This window comes from Chanos chanos, chromosome 2 (genome assembly GCF_902362185.1).
Source record: "Chanos chanos chromosome 2, fChaCha1.1, whole genome shotgun sequence".
Taxonomy (NCBI): domain Eukaryota; kingdom Metazoa; phylum Chordata; class Actinopteri; order Gonorynchiformes; family Chanidae; genus Chanos; species Chanos chanos.
The window spans coordinates 11,904,018-11,926,535 of record NC_044496.1 but is presented as its reverse complement, the minus strand read 5'-3'; the positions used below and the strand labels follow the sequence as shown (position 1 = coordinate 11,926,535).

General features: G+C 40.2%; 1 protein-coding gene across 1 annotated transcript; it reads right to left on the bottom strand.

The window, feature by feature from the left end:
- Nucleotides 1–1,939: 1,939 nt before the first annotated feature.
- apba2b (amyloid beta (A4) precursor protein-binding, family A, member 2b) lies at nucleotides 1,940–21,604 on the bottom strand. The gene is made up of 12 exons (XM_030765960.1): nucleotides 20,467–21,604; nucleotides 17,490–17,569; nucleotides 15,746–15,785; nucleotides 14,512–14,657; nucleotides 10,729–10,764; nucleotides 8,990–9,076; nucleotides 6,937–7,122; nucleotides 4,712–4,891; nucleotides 4,038–4,250; nucleotides 3,484–3,603; nucleotides 2,436–2,576; nucleotides 1,940–2,011 (listed from the first exon to the last, which is right to left on the bottom strand). The coding sequence occupies exons 1-12, from the start codon at nucleotides 21,602–21,604 to the stop codon at nucleotides 1,940–1,942; spliced, it is 2,439 nt and encodes an 812-aa protein (XP_030621820.1).
- Nucleotides 21,605–22,518: the final 914 nt, after the last annotated feature.

Below are 22,518 nucleotides of genomic sequence, written 5' to 3'. Positions count from 1 at the left end.
TTGCTGTCTTAGAATCTCTGGAAAGGTGCCAGCTTTATAAGAGGGAGGTACTGATCTAGATCCTTCTCTCTAATGTGACTGTACAGAGAATAGACTTTCCTTAGTACCTCAGTTAGCCAACTGAAAAATAAAAAGCAAATAAGAACCATACCAGTTGGTTATTTTACACTTTATTGTCATTTTCACCATGACAACATTTTAAGCCGCATGCAGACAGGTACTCATGTTAATGTTTTGTTTTCTTCCCCCGGGTTTCACTTTTCATTTTTTTTTTTTACAATGCACTTTCAAAAGCGTTTTGCAATGGCAAGGCTTTTGGTCACCATGTGTGCGTGTGTGTGTGTGTGTTTGATTTTTTCCCAGTTAAAGGCTAAACTAAGGGGAAGATGTTCGCATGACCAACAGTGATTCCTACATAAGCACAATACTAGACAGGGTTTGCGTTATTTACAGACATTCTAATACTGCATAAGGTAATGGAAACAGCTTTTAACGACACATTCACATTTACAACTGACTCAACTGAGTTTCTGCCGGGTACACAAAAAATGGATGTATAGCGCACATAAAAATAAACTCTGAGGTTTCATACAATGTCCATGTTTTAAAATAAAATGAATTTACAGTCAGTACATTAACTGAGTTTTTTTTTTTTCAATTATTACAGTATGGGAAGAGCAGTCCAGTAATTTTGTTTACATATGGCAGATTAAAAAAAAACAAACATTTATACACTTTGATGTTCAAAAAACAGTCCTCTCAAAATTTACCAAAACTCATCAGATTTAAACCTTGTAATGCCCACTACGTGAAGAAGAGTTCAGTCTATAATGAAAAAATGGCACTTTCCTTATGGAATGAAATTCTACGTATGTACACCGGTTAAATTAAACAAGGAAAATCAGTTATTCTAAAAAAAAAACAAAAAACCTTTACTGATTTATGTTTGGCCTAGACAGCAACAGCCTGGATCACAGATATGGGATTTGATATCAGATCAAGGGCATATTTTATCTTTGATAATTTACAGTATGTTGCCATCATCAAAATATACTGCTCTACTTTGAAACAACAATCAGTTCAGAGTTCAAAAGTCTTTGCTTTGTATCATTGTGTGGAAACGTGAGTGTGTTTTTAATAGGGATGGCTGTGATATCAAATAAACTAAGAGCTTTACTGTCTCCAGGTCTACATCAATGGGAATATTACAATTGTACCTCTCCCTCCTCTCTCTCTCTTTCTCGCTCCTTGTCTCTCACACACACACTCCAACTCACAAAGCTAACACTACACAGATTATTAGAAGTAATATATTAGTCATAAGATAAAATATAGCCCTCAGTTAAACAGATGAGATGAAGATTCAACTATGGCTCCAGTATCTCTGCAAATGGGCAGCATGTGGGTATACTCTGCCCTGGCCCTGCAATTCCTGCCTTTTAAGTCTTACGCAGTTTAACGAGCAAAATATACAGCTCACATTTAGACATTTCAGTTAAACTCCACGCACAGTAGTAAGACATATTAAAAGGGAAATAAAAAGTAATAACCAAAATGCTAAATTAAATATACAAGTAATATTTCCCTTCATGAAGTGCATTTTAAAAAAATAAACTGCAATGTGTTGGCTCTTAAGTCTGTCCTTTGCCATTCGTACAGACACCCAAAATACAGATAAGAGAACAGCACAAATAAATAACATTCACATCCTCTGAATGACACCAAAGCTGGCAAAGTAATATGTTAGTGAAAAACAAGCAAATAATTTGAATTACTTTGTTACCGAGCGAAAGAAAGACAGAAAGAAAGAGAAGAAGAACAGGCTGGCATAGGACAAAGAGACATCCTCAGACAGAGATGCGTGTTTGCTTGACTCCTCCTAAAAGTCTCTGTAAACAGCCTCTGCTTACAGCTTCATGTGTGAAAGAATTTCAGTTGTTCATATATACATGGGAGTCTCCTGTCCGGTTAGGAGTCTAAACATGGCTGCTGGCATGGTCTTCATATGGATCTGTTCAGAAAAGGGTGAGAAGAGATGGAACAGATATTGAGGATTTACTCTTTTACTGTTTTTTTTTTTTTTTTTAATTTTGTCTGTAGCTTAGCCAAGTTTAATTCATTAAACATTCATTAAAGGTTTACCATTACATAAGAAGTCTATGACATGAGCATTAGGTTTTGTATGCCTGTGACCCCTTAATTAAATATGAGCATTAAATTTTGTATGTCTTTATTAAAAGCCTTACTTATGAGCACTCATTTTTAGTCTGTCCAAAACCAGAAACATATTCAGTGTCTGATCTCTGCAGAAAATCCAGATCAAAAGCATGTCAGGATGCTGGTTTTGGTCAAGCGAACAGTGTTCCCTTATGATGTGATGTCTTAACCAAACAGATCTCTTGAATTCACTTTGTTCTTATCATTAATATACAAACCTCGCCCACAGAGTTGGACAGGGCCTGGACAATTTTCTCGTGTGCTGTGGCTACCACACTCTGGCCATTAATCTCAATGATCCGGTGACCCACTCGAACTCCCCCTCTCTCTGCGATGCCCCCTCGCATTAAACTGCAAATCTGGCAAGGATACAGTTTAATAAAAAACAAACAAACAAACAAAACCGTCATATCCATTTTCTCAGTACTAAAACATCAATCCATTCATCCATCCATCCACCCATCCATTGACTTAAAACCTTCTGAAAAATGGGGAGGACTTGCTGAGAAACAAATTTGGGACAGCCCCCGGGGCAGGAGGAGACAGTTATACTGCCTGTGGAGGGAGCCTATTATGGCACTGTTCATCTGAGAACTTTGCCATGTTCCAATGTGCTGTGGCAGTTGTCCCAGACATCTCTGAATGAAGACCGTTCCGAGCTGCGGTTACTGATGTACTCTGATGTATTACTAATGTTTTAGTGCTTGCTACAGGTGTTCTCCCCTGAGCCTGATGTGCACCGTGAAGCAGCGTTGTCCCAAAGTGTTCACAATGAAACAAGGGATAATTTACAGGCCCTATAAACACACAACATATTTGATTTAGAATCTGTTCTGGAGCTGAGATGCCATCCGTTCCCAGGGCTATAAAGTGATAAGCATGTGAACCGAAGAGGTATATTCTGCCGCCGGCAAAGAAAGCTGCTGTTTCTGAATAGCGAACCAATGGCAATTACATACAGTGTATGATGCATAAAGACTGGTTTCATTGTCTGAGCACATACAGCAATAAGAGCCTCTTTATTCCTATGAAGACATTAAAATGATTTTTGAGATAAAAAGCGCTCCAGGTAAAATATAGTTCAATATCAGTCAAGAAAGCATGGCGTTCCGGCAGTTCTGGACACAAATATTGGAATAAATACATCAAAATAATCCTGCTGAATCATCAGTTGCCTGCAGGCATCAAAATATGCTAACACTTAAAAATAGCTCTCTTCCCTTTAAAAAAAAGCATGAAGGCCCAGTCTCACTTGGCCCTACTCACAATGCCGTTCTGTACACTGAAGCCCAGCTGATATTTGAGGTCAGGCCTTTTGATGAGGACTGTAGTGACAGGAGGACAGCTCACAATATTCAGCTTCACCTGCACTTGGTTCTTCAGGCCCTGAATAAGAGATGGTGTTCAAAATTAGAACAAAAGCAGGGTGCATTTTCACGCTGGTCATGCCAGACAGAGGAAATTATTATGCTCAACACAGTCTTCAAAAATTGCTATCTACCACTGTTATTATGAAATATAACGTACTGTACTATCCTTATGAAACACACTATGTTGTAGGACATTCATGGTGCATCCCTGTAAATGTGTGATTAAGGTTTAAGCACATAGCACATCACACATTCCTAAAAAAACAAACAAAAAAAACTGTTGTTTTGTCCTTCCACCTCAACAGACACTGTCTCAGTCATTGAAGTATAACAAATCATGGTTAGCATTTATGGTAAAACAAACTCTTAGAAACTGGCAGTTGATGCTGTTCATCTGCTCATCCAGAAATGAGCCTGTCTGTGTTTGCCTCTCTGTCAGCCTAAACTCACCTTAATGATTCCCTGACAGGTGGCCAGAGGCAGTCCCACCAGGCTGGTGTTGTTGATGGACATGATCTGATCGCCAATGCTCAGTTTCCCTGAACGAGCAGCTGGACCTCCATTCATCATGTTGGCCAGGATGACTGTGGGCAGGATGGAGCCCCACCCGGACTCCACAATTACAATGCCAAGTATCTCTCCTTTCTGCTTCTCCAGCTGCAACTATGGAGAGAAGAAGAGAAAGAGAGAAAGAATGTGAGTGAGAGAAAGACAGGAAAGAGAGAGAGAGAGAGAGAGAAAGACTTACAAGCCATGAAAAATTGAAGGGACTAAACTGAAGTGATGCAGAGATGTGATAAAAGAGATATAGAGATGCAGTAAAATGTGGAAAGACAGTGTGTAAGAAACAGTTATATGTTTTGCATCAGTGTCCAGTAAGTAGAACAAATTGGGGTATAAGAAACCTCAGTAGTGCCCATAATGCCTGCTCCTTCCATAATTGGCTCAGGCCAAGCACAGACTATGAGTCCCCTATGGCCACAGTCTCACTGCTTCACTGCATATCAAGAACAAAACTGACAGCTAGTGGAGGTAGATTATCTCCTCCCACACTCAGAGAACATCCCACGAATACAGAGGGGGGAAAAGTCGGAAATGCACAGAACGACTTCTGAGCTCCGTACCTCTTTGCAGTTCTCAGAGTTTGAGAAGTGGATGAGATCATCGTTGTACATCTCCTGCGTGTTGATGATGTCACTGTACTCTTTCTGGCTCAAGTCCTCTGGGTTGATTCCATTGGCCCTGAGGAATTCCTGATAGGCCACACTGAATGCCTGTCCAATAGACTGCGCAATCAGCTGAGCCTGACATTGGGTTTAAGGAGAAACAAAGAGCAAAATATATGATGATTTTTTGTGAACAACCAGGACAGGAAAAGAGGTACAAGAAAAAATAAGTTACAGGTCAATACCAGAAAATGACAACAATGGCATTATCTAATTTATGTAGACTCAATTAGCTTTGATTTTCTTGTGACCTTGTTCTTGTTATAGATCAAAACCCCAGATTGATTTTGAATTTAAAAAACGTTTTGCTCTGTGTACCTTTCTCTGTTTGATGCAGTTTGTTGACACACCAATGTAAAGTACTCTATGAAGTGAAACCCTAACCCTAATTTCATACCAGTTGCAGTGTGGTACGGACGCACAAACAGAATGGATTTGTGGATTTATCGAGCGACTTGAAAAAAGCCATCCCTATGGACCTTGACAGCTTGTTGCTGCACAATGTCTGAAATATAGGTGTGAAGTAAGCATAAGATTATAGAATTTTAGCCTACACGCTATATGGTTTGAACACTTTATATTGATGATTATGTCCAGATTATTGATAAATAAAGAGCCATGAAAATAACTCCTGACTGAGGAAACAGACTCATAGATGCTACTATCTAAAGGTTATAAACAACCCTTTTCTTGAACAAACAGCATATCTACGTGTATTTTCAACGGTTAATCTGTGACAGAACCACTCGTGCGCCGTGGAAAAAGAGATTCGAGGCGGAAAAAACTCTTCACGTGCACGAGCCCACGGTGAAACTGCTCGGCACCCGTGGCTGGTGAGAACAGACATATTGATTAATATGAGTGCTGCTTGGAATTGCACAAAAGCTGCACTGTAGCGGCTCGTTCTCCGTGTCTGGTCTGAAACAGGGACAGAGGCATGTGCTAGGTACTCACATCGCTATAACTGAAATTTGTCTATTCAGAAAAACAACAATGCTAGGCTATTCTCTGACGGTTTAAATGGAAGCCTCTTATACACCAAGTGAGGTCAGCACCTCTGTGGTGTGATCACAGTTACATAGCTTTGTGTCTGTCAGATGATGTTTTTGAAATACATGCATCTTCCTAATCTCAACTACCATGCAGATGGAGATTAACCAATTAACAGGCTGATGTCCAAATGTGTGTCTGGACTTTCATAATGTCATTAAGTGGCATTCTGCCACTTAGTACTGTGTGAGGAATTCAATTAAAATTCCAAAGCAATCACAACATAGACTATGGAGCCCACATTGGGCACGCTGCTACACTGCTGACTTGGATAGACAGTCAGACACTCATAATGGAAATAAGAACACTGTGTTATTTAAAGAAATAGTCTATTAATGTCTTACTCCATTGAAACCTTCCAAATTTGTGACATTTAAAACTGTCTGTACTATTCATTAGTCATTCATCATTTTTTTCTTGGTAAAACACAGAAAGTACATTCTCTTCTATTTTTTATAAAAGGAGTGCTTATAATGCCTTTAACTGTATTGTAGAGCGATTGTTTTCTTAAAGAAGGGAGTCCATTCAAGTGTAAAAGCAGAGCTCTGTTTAAAATGACTCATCTGTCCACAGTCACTCAGTTCTGTACATCAGCACAGCTAATTAGACAGAGCTGGTGAGGCAGACCTGCAATGCAGGGGGAGTCATCAGCAAGGGAGGGTGGAGAGGAAACAACCAATCGCAGCGGAATTCATTGAGCATATAGTATTACCTGAGAAACTGCCCTGAGAAACATATTTTAGCTGGCTACCATGTCGATATAATAATGCTTTTCTGATAAGGGTTGTTAGCTAATGGCGAAAGCAGACTGAATAAACTCCTTATTTGGTAAATTTTCTTTGATACTATATGGCCCAAAATTAGGAGTAGCAACCAAGCAGGACGGTGAATATAAGGAAATATACATACGAACATACATGTTCGTATGGAAAATATACATACGAACAAGGAAATATACATACGAACATACATGTGCGTGCGCGCACACACACACACACACACACACACACACACACACAGCTACAGTTACACCCGACATACTAGTGCATACATTTCTGCTGGTCTACACTCACATCCTCAGACTCAAAAACATGGCAGATCATCTTGTATTGTTTCTTGCCCTCTGTGGCTCCAGGCGTGGTCTCAATGCAGTCCTGGGAGGCAGTGCGGGGCATGCGCCTACGAGCCATCAACACCACAATATTCCCAATGTCTGCAATGTAGGAGATGGTCCTCAGGGCATTGTCCATCATAGTCTCCTATACAACCAACAACAGATAATCATCAGGCAACTGTGAGAGAATCATCACACAAACAACAGATCGTTATCACAAACTTAGCACATAATCAACAGAAATAAAAAAACATATCGTCATAACCCAACAACACAGATTATACTGCTGAACAAACAACAAAGAGCATAATCACTCCTTGAACACAGACACGGACTGTTTTAAAAAAGCACAACATTTACGTTCTGATTAAACTGAATCACAGACGACTGAATCATTATTTAAAATCATTAATTAATCATCTGATCATTAATCATCATTTAAAAAATTAAAAATTATTCAAGAGTCAAAAAGGGAGCCCCTGAAACAGACATCACACATTGTAACACCTGAGAGGCGTGTGTTAAGGCGTCTGTTATCTTGTTTTGTGTGTTTAGAAACATGAGTGGAATAGACATTAAGGGCTTTTTTCCATCTCACACGGTTAGTAGATACATCATTACTCAGTGTGCAGAATTAATGATCCAATTTATCCGTGCACGCTGCTAACTCACCCTCTAACCCTCCCTATAGTCAGTTCTGAAGAAATCCATACATTTCCATTCAATTCACACACCCGGCAGAGCCAGCCTTGTACAATAACAGCTCTAATCAAACTGGTGTTCCTCAAAGCCCTCTGGGTTAGTCTTTAATTTACAGAGTGCAAGGAGATGACCTATATTTACCAGAGTATTTCCACCTCACTCTCTTTATTTCAACAACAACAACAGCAACAAAAAAACCCCAGTAAAAACATAGGCACGCACAGAGCACACCAATCGAGATTTCTAATATACATGGAAATGACAATCACATGTTTTTATCTGAAGCCTGAAGATCTGGAAATATTTTAAGCAGAACAACACTTTGGATGTGCTAGCTTCTGGTATGTGCTAGCAATGGTTGGCTGAGAAGAGAAGAGAAGAGAGGGGAAAAGAAGAGAAGAGAAGAGAAGAGAAGAGAAGAGAAGAGAAGAGAAGAGAAGAGAAGAGAAGAGAAGAGAAGAGAAGAGAAGAGAAGAGAAACTGTATGTTGCAGCACATGTATCTGTGCCAATCTGCCTGCCCTGTGTGTGGTGGTGAGGGGTAGCATTTAACATGTTTTTACTGGCTCATGCAGCACAGTCCAGCAAAAAAAAGTACAGTAAAGGACACTCCCAGGGCCGCAGACCAATGAGGTGGAATGGTTCATCACTACATAGCCCTACACTGCCCACACACTGCTGTTCACCTCAAGACTCCAGGACGGAGAGAGCCCTTCTGCTCTGCATCCACATCACAAACTAGAAAACGGCATTCACACTGACCTCCCTTCAGTTTACACTAACACTGTCAGAGACAGTTAGGAAGGTCTGCCAGCGTGTAAAACATTTAGATAGGAGTGAAAAAAAAGGTTACAGCATACATTCACATATAGGCTCATTTTGTGCCTTCTATCAGATATTATATTGTTGAAACATTTGTTTTACTGATAGGGTAGGCCAGTGGTATTCCAGTAATGATACACTGTGTTGACATGTGCTTTCAGAGGGTTGTATATAATCCCCTGCAATACCTGGTTCAAAATTCAGTTTTAATCTCTTCTGTGAGAGAGGACACATGTTTTCACCAGAAGAAAGAAAATATTCATAAATGTGATGTAATCATAATATCCATAAACTTGAACATGAATTACAGGGATATGATGTGCATTTCTGACTTCAAAGCAGGCTTTTTTCTGTCAGGCCTGTCATTGTGTTTAACTGCGTTTGAGTTGCTTTCTGTAGCTTTAGTTTGTTTGGATTTCAACACAAACTGAAAGGAGCGTCTTTCTTTGCTCCAACAAAACAGCAGTAACTGGTCAGCGAGGCCCTCACCTGTGTGTCTGCGTTGAGTACTTTGATCCTCTGGGTAGAAATGAAGAGATCGACTTCAGTCAGCGTCTGAGCATCTCCTTCAGGGCTCTAAAGAAAGAGAGTATGTGTGTGAGAGAGAGAGAGAGAAAGAGAGAGAAAGAGAGAGAGAGAGAGAGAGAGAGAGAGAGAGAGCGCACGAGAGAGAGAGAGAGAGAGAGACAGAGAGAGAGGAAAGACATATGAGACATCGCCCTCTGGAGGTACCAAGGACCCCATCCATGTGCCCTTATTGCTTCCCTTAAATGCCCTCAAGGGGCCCCGCTGATAAAAAGCACTGCGCCTGACCCTCCATTGAAAGCATTTTTAACGCTTATTCATAAATCAAGTACTAAAACAGGTTGGGCCAAGTGGGAATCCTAGCAGAAGCATTGATACTATTAATACTACTAAAAAGTAGGGCTAAGCTAGGCTAAGCTAGAAGCATTCCATAAGTACAATAAAATTATTAAATGGAAAGGCTTATGGCTTATTATGGCTGATTATTTGTCAGAGAAAATGGTTTGATGACTGTTGCATTTGTTGGAGAATGTCTCACAGTCCTTAAAATTCATTGCAATGCATTCCCACCACACAGTGTGAATGTCCGTCAGTAAGATCCTTCATTTTAATGAGAGATGAGTATATACTCAATAAGCACTGATATGAGGACACAGCACAGTAAAATGAAACAAACTAAATTCTGAACAACTGTGATGTAAAACAGACATGCAGATGACTGACAGCGGTGAGACTTGGCTATGAGGAGATTCCCTTGGCAGGAGTGTTGAGATCAATAGGTGTAACACAGGGCAATCTTTTTCTGGCAGAGATGAGTGCTGAAAGGATGGACTGTAAAACAGCGCCAGCCAATGCCAGCTGTCCAGTGTCTTTGCCTGCCAATCATAATCCTTAGGATTTACACTCATTAGCACATACGTAGGATGGACTGAATTTGATTGGAAATAATTATGAGCTCTATTCTTGTAAGAGGGCATATGGCAGTTGTGTTTGCAAGAAACTGTTTGATGAAATTTATGATTGAGTTTTGTCACAAACTTGGAATTACCACCTACAGTCTTATTCATAAAGCTGTTCGTAAAATTTAAGATGTACCTTGATTTCAGATAAGTGATCTTGTGATGAATGAATTTGTCAGCAACTCCTTCATCACAGACTGGGGAAGCTTTGCCCACAGTTTTGTTTTAAAGCCCTCATAGCTCCAGTCAGAAAAAGGCCAAGTGAACATCCATCAGAAGGATGAACTGGACTGCCAGAGCTGTTATCATTCATTTTGAGCCTTTTTTTGTGTGTATGAGAGAGAGAAAGATTAAGAAAAAGAGAGAGACTGAGCAAGAGAGAGAAAGAAAGACAAGAGAAGAGAGGAGAGAGAGAGAGAGAGAGAGAAGAGAAGAGAAGAGAAGAGAAGAGAAGAGAAGAGAAGAGAAGAGAAGAGAAGAGGAGAGAAGAGAAGAGAAAGAGAGAGCGCTGCCCTTCACAGACACAGGGTGATCAGATGAAGGTTGGGGCAGAATGACTGTAACTCTTCCCATGACCCTAAAGCATCTTCACACTTAATGGATCAATGTGACCGGTGGCGAAACACAACAAACACGGATGGAACAAGCAGGACAGTGAAGGTGATTTCAAAGTGTTTCTTTCCCTTTTTAAAAAAGTATATTCTCTTTCCCTTTTATCGATCGATTTTTTTTTGTTTTACACACCGCCTTTTTCTTGATTTTGGCTGCCTTCTGTACCCTCTGGGAAACGTTGAGACAGTACAAGGGGTCGTCACACACAGGAACAGCCAAAAGGATGGAGGGGGGTGCAAGAAGTGAAAGATATAAAAAAAAAAAAAAAATAAGACATCACACAACAAAATGGCTAAACATCAGGTCTACCATCACTTCTCTGTACAGAGGAGAGGAATGATAGCACAGCTGTGTTCTGCAGAAAAACAAAACAAACCAGCAATTAAAGAATCATAATTGCTCTTTTTCTTCTACATATACAATAAATAATATGACATGCAAATATGACTTGATAACCATATTGTCAAAAAAGGAGTTTTTTCTGTGTGTCAAAGCTTAGACTGGGAAATACATAGTGAATAAATAACAAAGAGTTCAATAATAAATAGTTACTAAACATGCTAAGGATATCCCATTAGATACCCCACTAAAACAACCTTTCATTTAAAATAACACCTGTTTTGTGGCAGATTTTTAAATGAATTCATGGACACACACCAACATCTGCCAGGTTCTGGCAGAAACTCAGGACCGAAAAACTCTATAACTGAACACATGTCACAATGACATGATTTATTGCACAAAAATGTAATATGACATGCCAGTGGCTGAGAGCTTTTCTATTTGTCACGGTCACATCCCGTGGATCCAAATGGATGTCAACTTGCTGCTCATATTCGAGACGTGATGGAACATTTCTCTACTTTCACTGCACCAACATTCTGCTTGACTGCACAGATTCCCAGGGAAACGCCAGCCGTGCACAAAGCAAAGCCTTAGGGTACACAATAAACATTCTGAGACTCTTCACAACTCTAGTCATAACAGGTCTGTTGCTCTGTGTGACTGTATCAGTGTAAAAAAAAAAACAAAAAACAGCAGTACCTCAGAATCATATTGAGCTCTGATTCTTTGATACTGTTATACCTTCTTCATGGGAACTGAGGACTTAAGTATGATTTTCAGGTCTAAATAATTTTGAAATACCTCAAAAGCGTCAAAGCGCTTTGGTGAGATGGTGAGATCACCCATAAGAAGTAGCAGTTGCCTAAAACCCTTGTGGCAATCTCCCAGTATGTTTAAGGCTGATTACCATGAGTAAAAATCACCATAACATTCAACATCTAAGATACAATCAGGATAGAAACAGAGCCTAGAGCAGTCATAGCATACTGGTCACAAACGCCTCTAGCAAGTGAAATTCATGTAGAGGAGAGCAGCATGCAAATCCAAAACAAAACAAATTTCCTCCTTCATCTCTGCCCACCCAAGGCAGACAACTGCATTTCTGCAAACAGCATGGCGGTTCCCTCTGAAGGCCTGAGGCGGGGTGACTAGAGGAGCATGAATATACTGTCTTTGTGAGTCGCTTTAAGCAATATGCCTCATAAAAGTACAATCAGACGACATCTATCGGCCAACAAACGATAAATGTTTCCAGCTCAGCAAGCATCACCAAGGGCTACACTGAAAATAGGAGAGCAAAAAGCACTCAGGTTTGAAGCACATTCAATAGACAAAGCTTCAGCCTGCAGTCTTCCTCAGAGGTTGTGTAGCTGGTGTAAAAACCCCCCCCCAAAAAACAAAAAAAAACCTATCACTTCCGAACCTGTAGCAACTATCGTGGTAGTATGGTGGCTGCCTAGTTTCGAGAAGTGTTGTTCTAGAATTACTCTGTGTTTGCCATTTCAGTAAGGCAACTGTAACCTTAACCTGTACCAGGATAGCACATGAGTGGGCTAGGCACAGCGTTAGCCTCTGATTTGTTAGCCTTTGAGTAGAGTGATGTAGCATTAGCTGTGCTTATCTCGCATATGAGTGCACAACTTGACATATAAATGGTGCAGTGAGACATAGAGCTGTATTTAGAGCTGATGGCTAGGCGTTGAGAGCCACTGAAGGAGAAAGCAGCATGTCAGTGTGTCTCAAGAGTGACACATGACTTATCTGTGCGTGGACGGACACATTACTCCCGCCTCCCCACTATACAATGGACGAGAGTAAGCACTATCTTTTCACAGACCCTGCTTCACTGCTGAGAACTCAGCCACACAAAAGTAATGAAAGAGAGAGAGAGAGAGAGAGAGGGATGGAGAAAGAAGTGGTAGTTAAGCGTTGCCATGGTTTCATCTTCAATGGTCTTTGGTGATGGAGAGGGGAGAGCCAGATTGATTGGCTTTAAGCAGAAAGCATGGAGCCAGATCTAAAAAGCCGTGGAGAAGCGCCTAAAGAGTTCTGCTTCAATAAATAAGACAAGGAGTGCGAGCGCTGGCAGCTGCCCAGAGTGAAGGGTCACCTGTTCCAGTCATTGGCAGAAGAGCTCTGTTAGTGTACATAGATTTATGTGAGTGTGTGCTTGGGTTTGTGTATATGTGTTTGTGTCTGTGTTTGAACTTAAATCTACACCTCATCCACAGTGAGTGATGAAACAGAACTATATGAATTCAGTCCACTATGCAAACATAGATACCCTCTCCTCAGATTCCAGACCTTACAAAAAAACATTGTGTGTATCTAAAAGTGGAACAAGACAGAGTCAACCAAGGGACCACAGTGCAGCAGGTCATATAATATTAAAACATAGCCGCATGTTGACTGTGTAGAGGTGGAGAACAATCTGGTTAGATAACATACAAAGCCTAGAGACAGTGCTCTTATTTTGTTCCACTGTGATGTAAAATCATAAGAAATATTTATACAATATTTGACATTTACCTATGCAGGTGCCATTGCAATAATAATTTCAATTGCTCTTTGAAATGGAGGTAAGCAAATATGCTGTAATGTGGATTATGAATTCCTAGTTCATGCCACTTTCTGTGACCAACTGAAGTCACATATTGGCAGCCTCAGCACTCATTCCAGTGCTTCAATTTATTAATCTGTTTTCAATCTAAAGTAACCTCAAAGATTAACATGCTAACTGAAAGTACATACTATAGACGTCACATCTTTGATATCAAATATTTTCTCTCTCAGTGCGGTTATTCACACAAATAGCTTATGATAATATGCTTTGCGTTTTCCACATTCACTTGTGCTGTTTCAGTAACCCTAAGCTTGTACATGTCCTCTTCATGACCTGACAGCTGGTGAACTATGCTGTCCTGTCCTATGAAGGCATGATAAACAGTATTATTGTCCATGTGCAGTTCAGGATGCAATCAGGATATCAATTAATTAGAAGAGCATTACCACATGTAAAAAAAAAAAAAAAAAGTAAAAAAAACCCTTTTTTTAAAAAAGCCTGCATTCATGTCCATACAGTTTATTAATTATGCAGAATAACTCAGAGCAAAGCTTAAGGAGACCTTATTAAGATAGGCAGATGTGATTTTTGAACATCTTTCACGCTTTTATCTCAGAGTCCATACATTCTTCTTCAAAGACCAGCTTTCATACGATATTCAAAAGATATTAAAATGTCACGTATTAACCTGGAATTTCAGATGGTGATGTATAGCATCATAAGATTCAAACCACTACAGAATCTCTTGCAGTTGCCTCATTTAAACAACAACAAAGGGACTTTTTAACTAGGCTACTGGGAAGGAAAAGGATTAAGCTTTGCCCTGATGGAAATTATCCCATAACCACTGATTAGACAACATCTCCAGAGGCACAAACAGACACACCTAACAAACCAATATAAAATCTACCGAGTTATTGCCATTCAGGAAATACCCGCTTCTTTGAGACACAAAGGCGACTCAACACGTTGAGTGTTTCGGGAAATCTGGGGTGGTGGTTTCATACCTTAACTCTGCTGACAGCCTCTTGGGCCTGCATCATTCTGATGTTTTTGGAAGGGTTCCTTTCTGAGAGGAGCTGAGTGGAGCCAAGGTAGTTGGCAGCGAATATAATCCCATCAATGAGGTCCTCTGGCTCACATGGGCCAGGCACTGAGGGGGAGAGAGATCCTACATCATTCATAAGATACATACTGCGTTATCTGGTCAGGTTTTTGCTTTTTGTATGACCCAAACTATTTTTTTTTTTTTTTTGTCACAGCCGTTTCAGAAACTAGGACAGGTTTAGAGCTTCTTTCTCTTTAGCTAAGTCTCCAGTTGTGATTTCAGGAATAAAAGACTGACAGTGTCAGGTAGATAAAAATCCCTGGCAGGATTTTTATCTGACAGATATGACATGCTTAGAAGAACTTCACAAATAAGACAAGTGAGACAAGAGTTTATCCATATCAGTATACATAATTTAAGCCAATCAACCGGAGGGGAGGGTATTAGAGAAAAGGTTGGGGCCAGAGGTGCCTGTGAGTGGTATAGACGCACAGGGATTAATCTTCTTGTCTGATATGGAAATGTGCACTCTGTGGAACCCACTGAGGGACACGGTGAGCTGTCAAGATTCAGATGTCAGTGAAAAGCTTTAAGTCTCCACCACTGAATACATGTATACGGCACTGTTCCGGCAATACAACCATTATCCATTTCCCAACCCAGAAATATATATGATCAAAGATTAAAAGTGTACACTGTAAAACATGAGGCTCTTCTTTCCCCCGTGAACTTCAATGCTAAAGCATGGAATTTATAGTTAGAGCATATGAAATGAAACGCAGTAAGTTTTTGAACGTCCTGACTTTATTCAGCTTTCTTCGTGCGTAAAGATGAACGAGAGGCTGATGGAAACTCCGTGCAAAGCCTTCTTCTTACATAAGAAAAGTACACCACAACATCTACTTTACAACTACCTTATTTTGTTATTACTTTTAAGCCATGGCACACTGTGCTGGTTTTGTTGTTGTTGTTGTTTTCAAAGGTTCTACATCATTGAATCAGAATACCAATCTCTCTAAAAAATAAAGTATGCTCTCCTCACCCCAGCACACTAATCTTATTATGGTGCATATTTGCTCTGATGCAGTGATTTTTATTTATTCTAGTCTTTTGATTTCATTCTCAAGAGATTAAAACTTCTTGAGCAGATTATCAAACATAGATAAAAACATGGTGAGACAAGGCTCACTTACCATCCACAAAGCTGGGGAAAGAGGCTGTCTTCTTTGTCTGCTGTAATGCAAAAAAAAAACAACAAAAAAAAGAATTTCATTCAAAAGGAAAGAAGGGAAATCCCTAAAAAGATGCATGCTTGTTTGTCAGACATTGTGTGATGCGCACATCCCAACAGAGGGGTGCTAGGTCAAGAGAACACACAACAGAGGAAAGCCTGCACAGTGAAACACTTCAAAAATAAGCCTTTAATATGCAATAGACAACATCTGAAGCCAAAATGTCTCAATCTACTCAAAGAAAAACATAACAAACGCCTTCCTACACTTACTGAAATCAAAGTATTTCATTTCAAAAGCGGAAAAAAAACAGGTCAAATGAAAATGACTCTTTACAATAATTTTCTTGTGCTTTCTTGTACAAGTACTGTGAGAGTGTGGCTAAGTGTCGAATGTATGTAATGAGAAACCTGGGTGCAAGCTACTAGAGGAGAGAAGGATTTCAGCGGGTGCGCTGTTATAAACAATCTATCCACCAATGTAATGTCATTCCAGCTATCAGAGTCTACAGCCTCAGATTCATTCAGAACCACTTCTCCTGGCTGCTCTAAGACTAATTGCCCTCACTTTAAAACAGCATCATTCAGTTTAAGGTCAGTGCTGAGTAAACACCTATTTTGCGTCAGTCATGCACAGTTTAAAAGAGTGCATATTAATAATAATAATAATAATAATAATAATAATAATAATAATAATAATAATAATAAAAAAACTGTAGTGCACACAGTGATTCCATCTAAACTAAAATGTTAATATTTCTAGACCTTAGCAAAGCATTGGCATTCATTTCAAAGATTCTCTTATTTATATTCTCTAAATACTGTTCCCTGAATTAGAAAACAATATGAAGAAAACAATGATGAATAAGATCATTTTTGCAAAGGACATGTATTGCAAATGAACATTCATCTCTTTATTCAGAACCATAACACTGAGATCCTTGCGGAAAAGTTGAGCAGGTCAATTATTCAAGGTATTCTGTTATTAATAATTCAGTTATTCAGAATAAATATGAGAAACAAGAAATAAAATAGTCTCAGTAAATGTTGTGTCTGAGCGTGTAATGGTGATGTAGAGCTATTTTAATGACTATGGTCCAAGTCAACTCCAAACCAGTGGAGAAGCACAAACCAGTGATTGGAGAATCCACCCTGCCTTCAGAGCTATAAGTAAAACCCAAGAGCTCTTATGGAAGTTGTATGTATGGTGGCTAAGGCAGAGTCTCAGAGGAGCAGTCTTAGTAAAGTCAGGTAAAGGCCGAATGCTCCTCTCTGGCAGAAATAAAACCTTTGCCTTTTTCACCACTGCCTCAAGAAAGGGCAAAACCAAGTCTTCTGTATTTAGATTTTAGAACAGGGCCATGTGCAGTATTTTTTCTAAAGTGAAACAACATGGACAACCTATAAAAGCACAAAACTATAAATGCCTGTGGCAGTATAAGGGAAAGCCATTGTGAGTTTTATATTAGGTGTCACTCACATCTCTGTTTTTTTTCCATTGTAACAAAAAAAAAGACATATTTCCACATGTTGTTACCAAGTTATTACAAACACTGAATATAACCTAGTCCTCATTTATACTCAGAGACAGAAATACATCTTGAGTGACGGATGCATTTTTCCCACTTGTCAAAATGTGCACGCTGGAAAACATTGTAAGCATAGTTGTTAAGGAGTAGACGTGTTCCAGAACTTTCCAGGGTTACCTCAGGGACGTTGTTGTTCTCAAGTGGCCCGTTGAGATCAGAGCGCTGCTGTCTTCTGGGCTGTTCAACACTCTGAGACACCTGAGTAGATCAAACGTTGAAAACCTTGAGACTTATAAATACAGAGACAAGTACCCAAGCAACAAAGGAACACAACCACAATTCCTTGCGACGCTACACTACTCCAGTGTGTCATCTCTTAAGTGCAGCTCACTCTCCCTTGCTTTCACAAATCAACAGGCAAGAAAATGGAGTGAGAGACAGACAGACGGACAGAATGACACGGAGATGTGAACCCACTACCTATTTTTCAAACTGTATCACCAGTGAATGGGCATTTTTTGTTCTCATTTTACATTCACTAAGGGTCACTATAGTTGCTATCAGCTCAGTAAGAGCTTAACGGCCATTTAAATTTTATGCTCTCTCTCACTTTCTCTCTCTCTCTCTCTGTCTCTCTTTGCTGGACAAAATCCCTGATTAGCATTCCCTTGTACCCAGACCATTAGGATATTATTACTTGATCAAATTCATTTGTTGTCTGACCAGATGAAATGTAATTCGTTGCTCTACCCAGAGGCAATAAAAGCAGTGGGAGGCTAATAGGACTTTCTAAACCTCTGCAAGCCCACAGTGGCATCTAATCAGGTCAAAATTTCCCGCCAGCATGTTTCCCTACCAAAAGTCCGGAGCATTTCCCATTTTATTTCAGTTTTTGATTACTAAACTTTTTTTTTATCACTTTGGAGTGCATGTTTAATCATCTAAAACAGCTGCAGTGTCATACTGGTTTACTGCAACAACAATACAGTAAACTTTTTTTTTAGTGAGCTTCACTACATTCCTGAGGACAAAGGAACATTGATTTTGAATTTCATAAGCAATAAATGGCATCAGCAATGGCACTGCTGTGACTGACAGATCAAGTTACATTTAGCTCATCTTCTGACCCAACTCCCCCCATCCTCCACCCACTGGAACAGAGCAGAGGAGGTGAGGTTGACTGGCCTGTCCTCTCCTCCATGAAAGCAACAGCTTGTCCCCTTACCTCCCCATCTGTTACCTTCTCCCTGCTATCTACTCCCAAGAGGTGTGGTGTAAGGGATATTAGACTATGTTGTTGTTTGAGTGGTGCAGAAACTAAGCAGTAAAGATCAGGGGAATCACTATGAAGGAAGGAAAGTTCCTGAAAAAAAAACAAAACATAAAAATACCTCTAGTACATAAATATTTCTCCTACTTCACAAATTTTTAATCTAGACCCAGAGGCCACAGAAGAATCACTTGCCAGAGATAATTTATGATGTCACGTTGTGATCTGAGCCTCTTACATCACAACGTGATGTTCCAGAACTTCTCCCGTCGCACTGCACTCAATGTTCTAAAACTTCCTGTCACAATGTGATGTTCTTAAAATTCTAGCATGTCACAGCATGATATGCTAAATTTACCCCAAAATATGGTGCTCTAACACATTCTTACAATAGCGTGTAAGTCTCTAAAGTTTGTTCAGTCAAAAAAGGAAAAAAAAAACTGTCATAATATGATGCACATCATAATACACCATTATATTAAATAATAATAATAATAATAATAATAATAATAACAATAATATTAATAATATTTATTTTATCTAGAGCCCAATATCACTATTTATAGCCTTAAAGGGCTTTACATGTCTATAACAAAGTCGAATCAAAATTATATTATGCATAAGTTCGAGAAAATAGATAAGTCTTTAGAAATAAGAAAATAAAAATAAACTTGTGGTCATAATGTGATATTCCAAAGCTTCCTGTGTGATGTGACTCAAAATGTCTTAAATCACAATGTAACGCTGATGTTCAGAAAGAGCTTTAGTACTTTGCACTATTTAACACTTTATTAACCTAAATCTGATGAGGAATGCCACTAACATACATCTTCTAAGGAATTAGAATTAGGAATTATGGGCTCCACCAAATGAAATCAGTTTAGACTGATTTGGGACATTTGTAAAAATAAGCAGGTGTATTCGAAAATACTTATTTAGTCACCTGATTCAAGAGTGAGAATACGTTTGTTGGTTAGTATTACTGCGAGCCTTAGAAAAGCACAGCTTACAAAGCCCAAATAAATCAAACTTTATCTTATTCCAAAGGATAAATGTTGACATGTTGTGATCCTTTCATCCTAATCTCTTAAATATGTTGTGAAGCCAAAAACTCCTTTTGAAATGAGGGAACAAATTTAATGGAACTGTCAATCTAAATCTTCAAAAGGATTTGCTGCAAATCTACTGTGAAGTCTTCCAGAATAAAGCCAGAATCCAATGCCAAAGCATGACACCCATATCTCATAAAATAGATACTATTAAGACTCAATTCTCTCACATTAAGTTTCACATATAATTTTCTGTAGGGTGTTTTAGAAGGAAATGAGCCATCTGAAATTTTGCCATCTGATTTGTGATGGTCATTACTTGGCATGAATTTGCCCCAAATTGGACACTTAATACAAAGCTTAGTTCAAGCTTAACACACTCTCCTCCAGTGCTTTTAAAAGTCTACATATTTTACTGTTTCATTATTTCAATTTACATGGTTATCTTTTTGAAATGGTTCTGTACCACATGATGCCATAATTTTAATATCCTTTACTGGGGAATCCAGTCTTTAAGACCAAATTTTGACATCCCTAACAATGTAGGTCAGCATTAGTAGGAAAAATGATGCTTGAGGGATGTAAATAAAAAGAAGAAGAAAAGAAAAAAGCTGCCTAAGTTTCAGCGTGAACATATCATTGTTACGGCAAATTCAATTCCACTATTATTGATGCATAAGTCACAAATATGAGATTTGTGGACAGTTTGAGGTTGACAGACGTAGATTCAATACTCACAAGCCACATTTTCTCCCTTTGAGACATGACAAGTTGCATTTGTGAACATAGTTTACACTTGTGAATTGTGTTTTGTGACTTTCTTTCTCTCTCTCTCTCTGTTGTCCTACCTGCTCTTGAGTCCATCTCTGTCTCTCCTCTGGGGTTCGAGCTCGCGCCTTAAAGCCTCGCTGTAGCTCTGGGTTGTGTCCCGCGGGGGGGATGTTGAGGGATTTGGGTCTGCTGTCGTGCCTGTGAGGAGGTGGGTATTGCGTGGGCTCGGGTTTGGTGTGGGTCTCAGGTGGGTATGCACTGGGTGCTGGGTCAGGGACCAATTCCTCTGGGCTCTGGTCAGTTCCACTACTAAGACTACCTATGCTCATACTCATCTTAATCTCCGCTACAATCTGATCAATATCCTCCTCTGCTTCCTCACACCCCTCCCCCTCAACCCCTCCCACTTTTTGACCTCCATACGAGGACACGTGGACAGAGTTCCCATTGTCCTCTGAGGTGTAGTAGTCCTCCCTATAGCCATCTGCATTTCCCTCTTCTTCTTGCTCTTCCTCTTCATTGGGACAGTATTCCTCACTCTCTTCTCCCTCTTCCTCTTCTTCTTCTTCCTCTTCCTCCTCCTCCTCCTCCTCCACTCCTCTGGGTGGAGGTTTGTGCTGTTTGGGTGGAGGGTGGTGGTCTAGGACAGGTTCTGGTCTGCCATCATATAGCTGCTGATCTGTGTCCTGCTCCAATACCTCACAGCGCACCTCTCCTTCTCCATCTCCCTCCACCCACTCCTCCACGGCCTCCTGGCACTCATCTGTGTCTGCTGGTGGCTCCCCATGTGCCCTGTTATAGTCTTGCTCATGGCAGTCCATGCCCTCCAGGTAACTGTCGTCCTCAGGGCAGTAACGGATATAGTACGTGACCCCTTCGTCCTCCTCCGGAAGGCCTTCGTCATAGTCTTCCTCGTCGTCCGATGTGTTGTTGACGTAGTCAGAGCTTGAATCCCCATCTAAGCTGTCGGGGCGGCTGTGGTAGTCCGTGTGGGCGTGTTCGGGGGTGTTGGGCGTGGCAGGTCGGCTGTCGGGCAGGTCGGGTTCGGGAGGGTCACAGTATTGGTGCTGTGGTGCTTCTGTTTCCAGCTGGGCCTCCTCACGCTCCTGGTCTGTGGATTCGGAAGGGTGGGAAGCCGGGCAGGGCCGAACGTGGGGCTCCACCATGGCAGCGCTGGCCCCAGGCCTCTTCCTATGAGCCATGTTGAGCTGTTTAAAGTCCAGGCATTCTTGCAGCACTCAGTCCTGCCAAATGAACAGAGCAATTATTACTGTCATCACTGACAACAATAAACAGAAAAAGATTCCACAGTTCAAACAGCTCGGCTCACATAAAACTGACAGATTTTACCCTTGTTATGAAATTCCCCTGGGAGCCACTTAGACAGTGTGTGTGACATTGCTGCTGTATGCTCCATACTGTGTAAACCTGGTAAAGCCATTAGAGGCTCATTCAAACAGAGGGGATGCCAGTCAGAAGATATATGGTATAAATTTTAAGTTGCCATTTAGCAATATAATGAGAGCATTGAGCAAACAGTTAAAACCTCAACAGGCTTTAACTGCACACAATCAAAATGACACAATCTATATGCAGCAATCCTTCACTCATACACACACAGCCTTTGCTTCATCACTGAATAATAAGGAAAGACCACAAAGCCCCGTTCAATGTCTGACCTATAGGCACCACTAACTGTGAAAATGAAATAGCAGAGTGAAAAAAAAAACAAAACAAAACATAGATTGATTACTCAGCCAAATACCAATGACCAAGCTCTGACGACAAAGGGCGCCAGATACTCACACCTATGAATGAAGATCAATTACAACGAGTGAGGCAGAAAGATTCTCATCTCAGCACTTTGGCATCACTGCTTGAATCGGCTATGACACCACAGACCACCCTATGTGTATGTATGGACTTTGAAGAAAGACACAAAGAAGCCCTGCTTGGCTGTTGCTTCACCAGAGTCTGACACAGTCAAATAGAGGTTCACGGGGTATCTTATTGATCAGAGCTCTGCAAGGCATAAATGTCACATAAAGGATACTGGGATTAATGCCCTATTCCAGAATTCCACTGTGGAAAAGACAGAGCAACTATTAAAAGCACA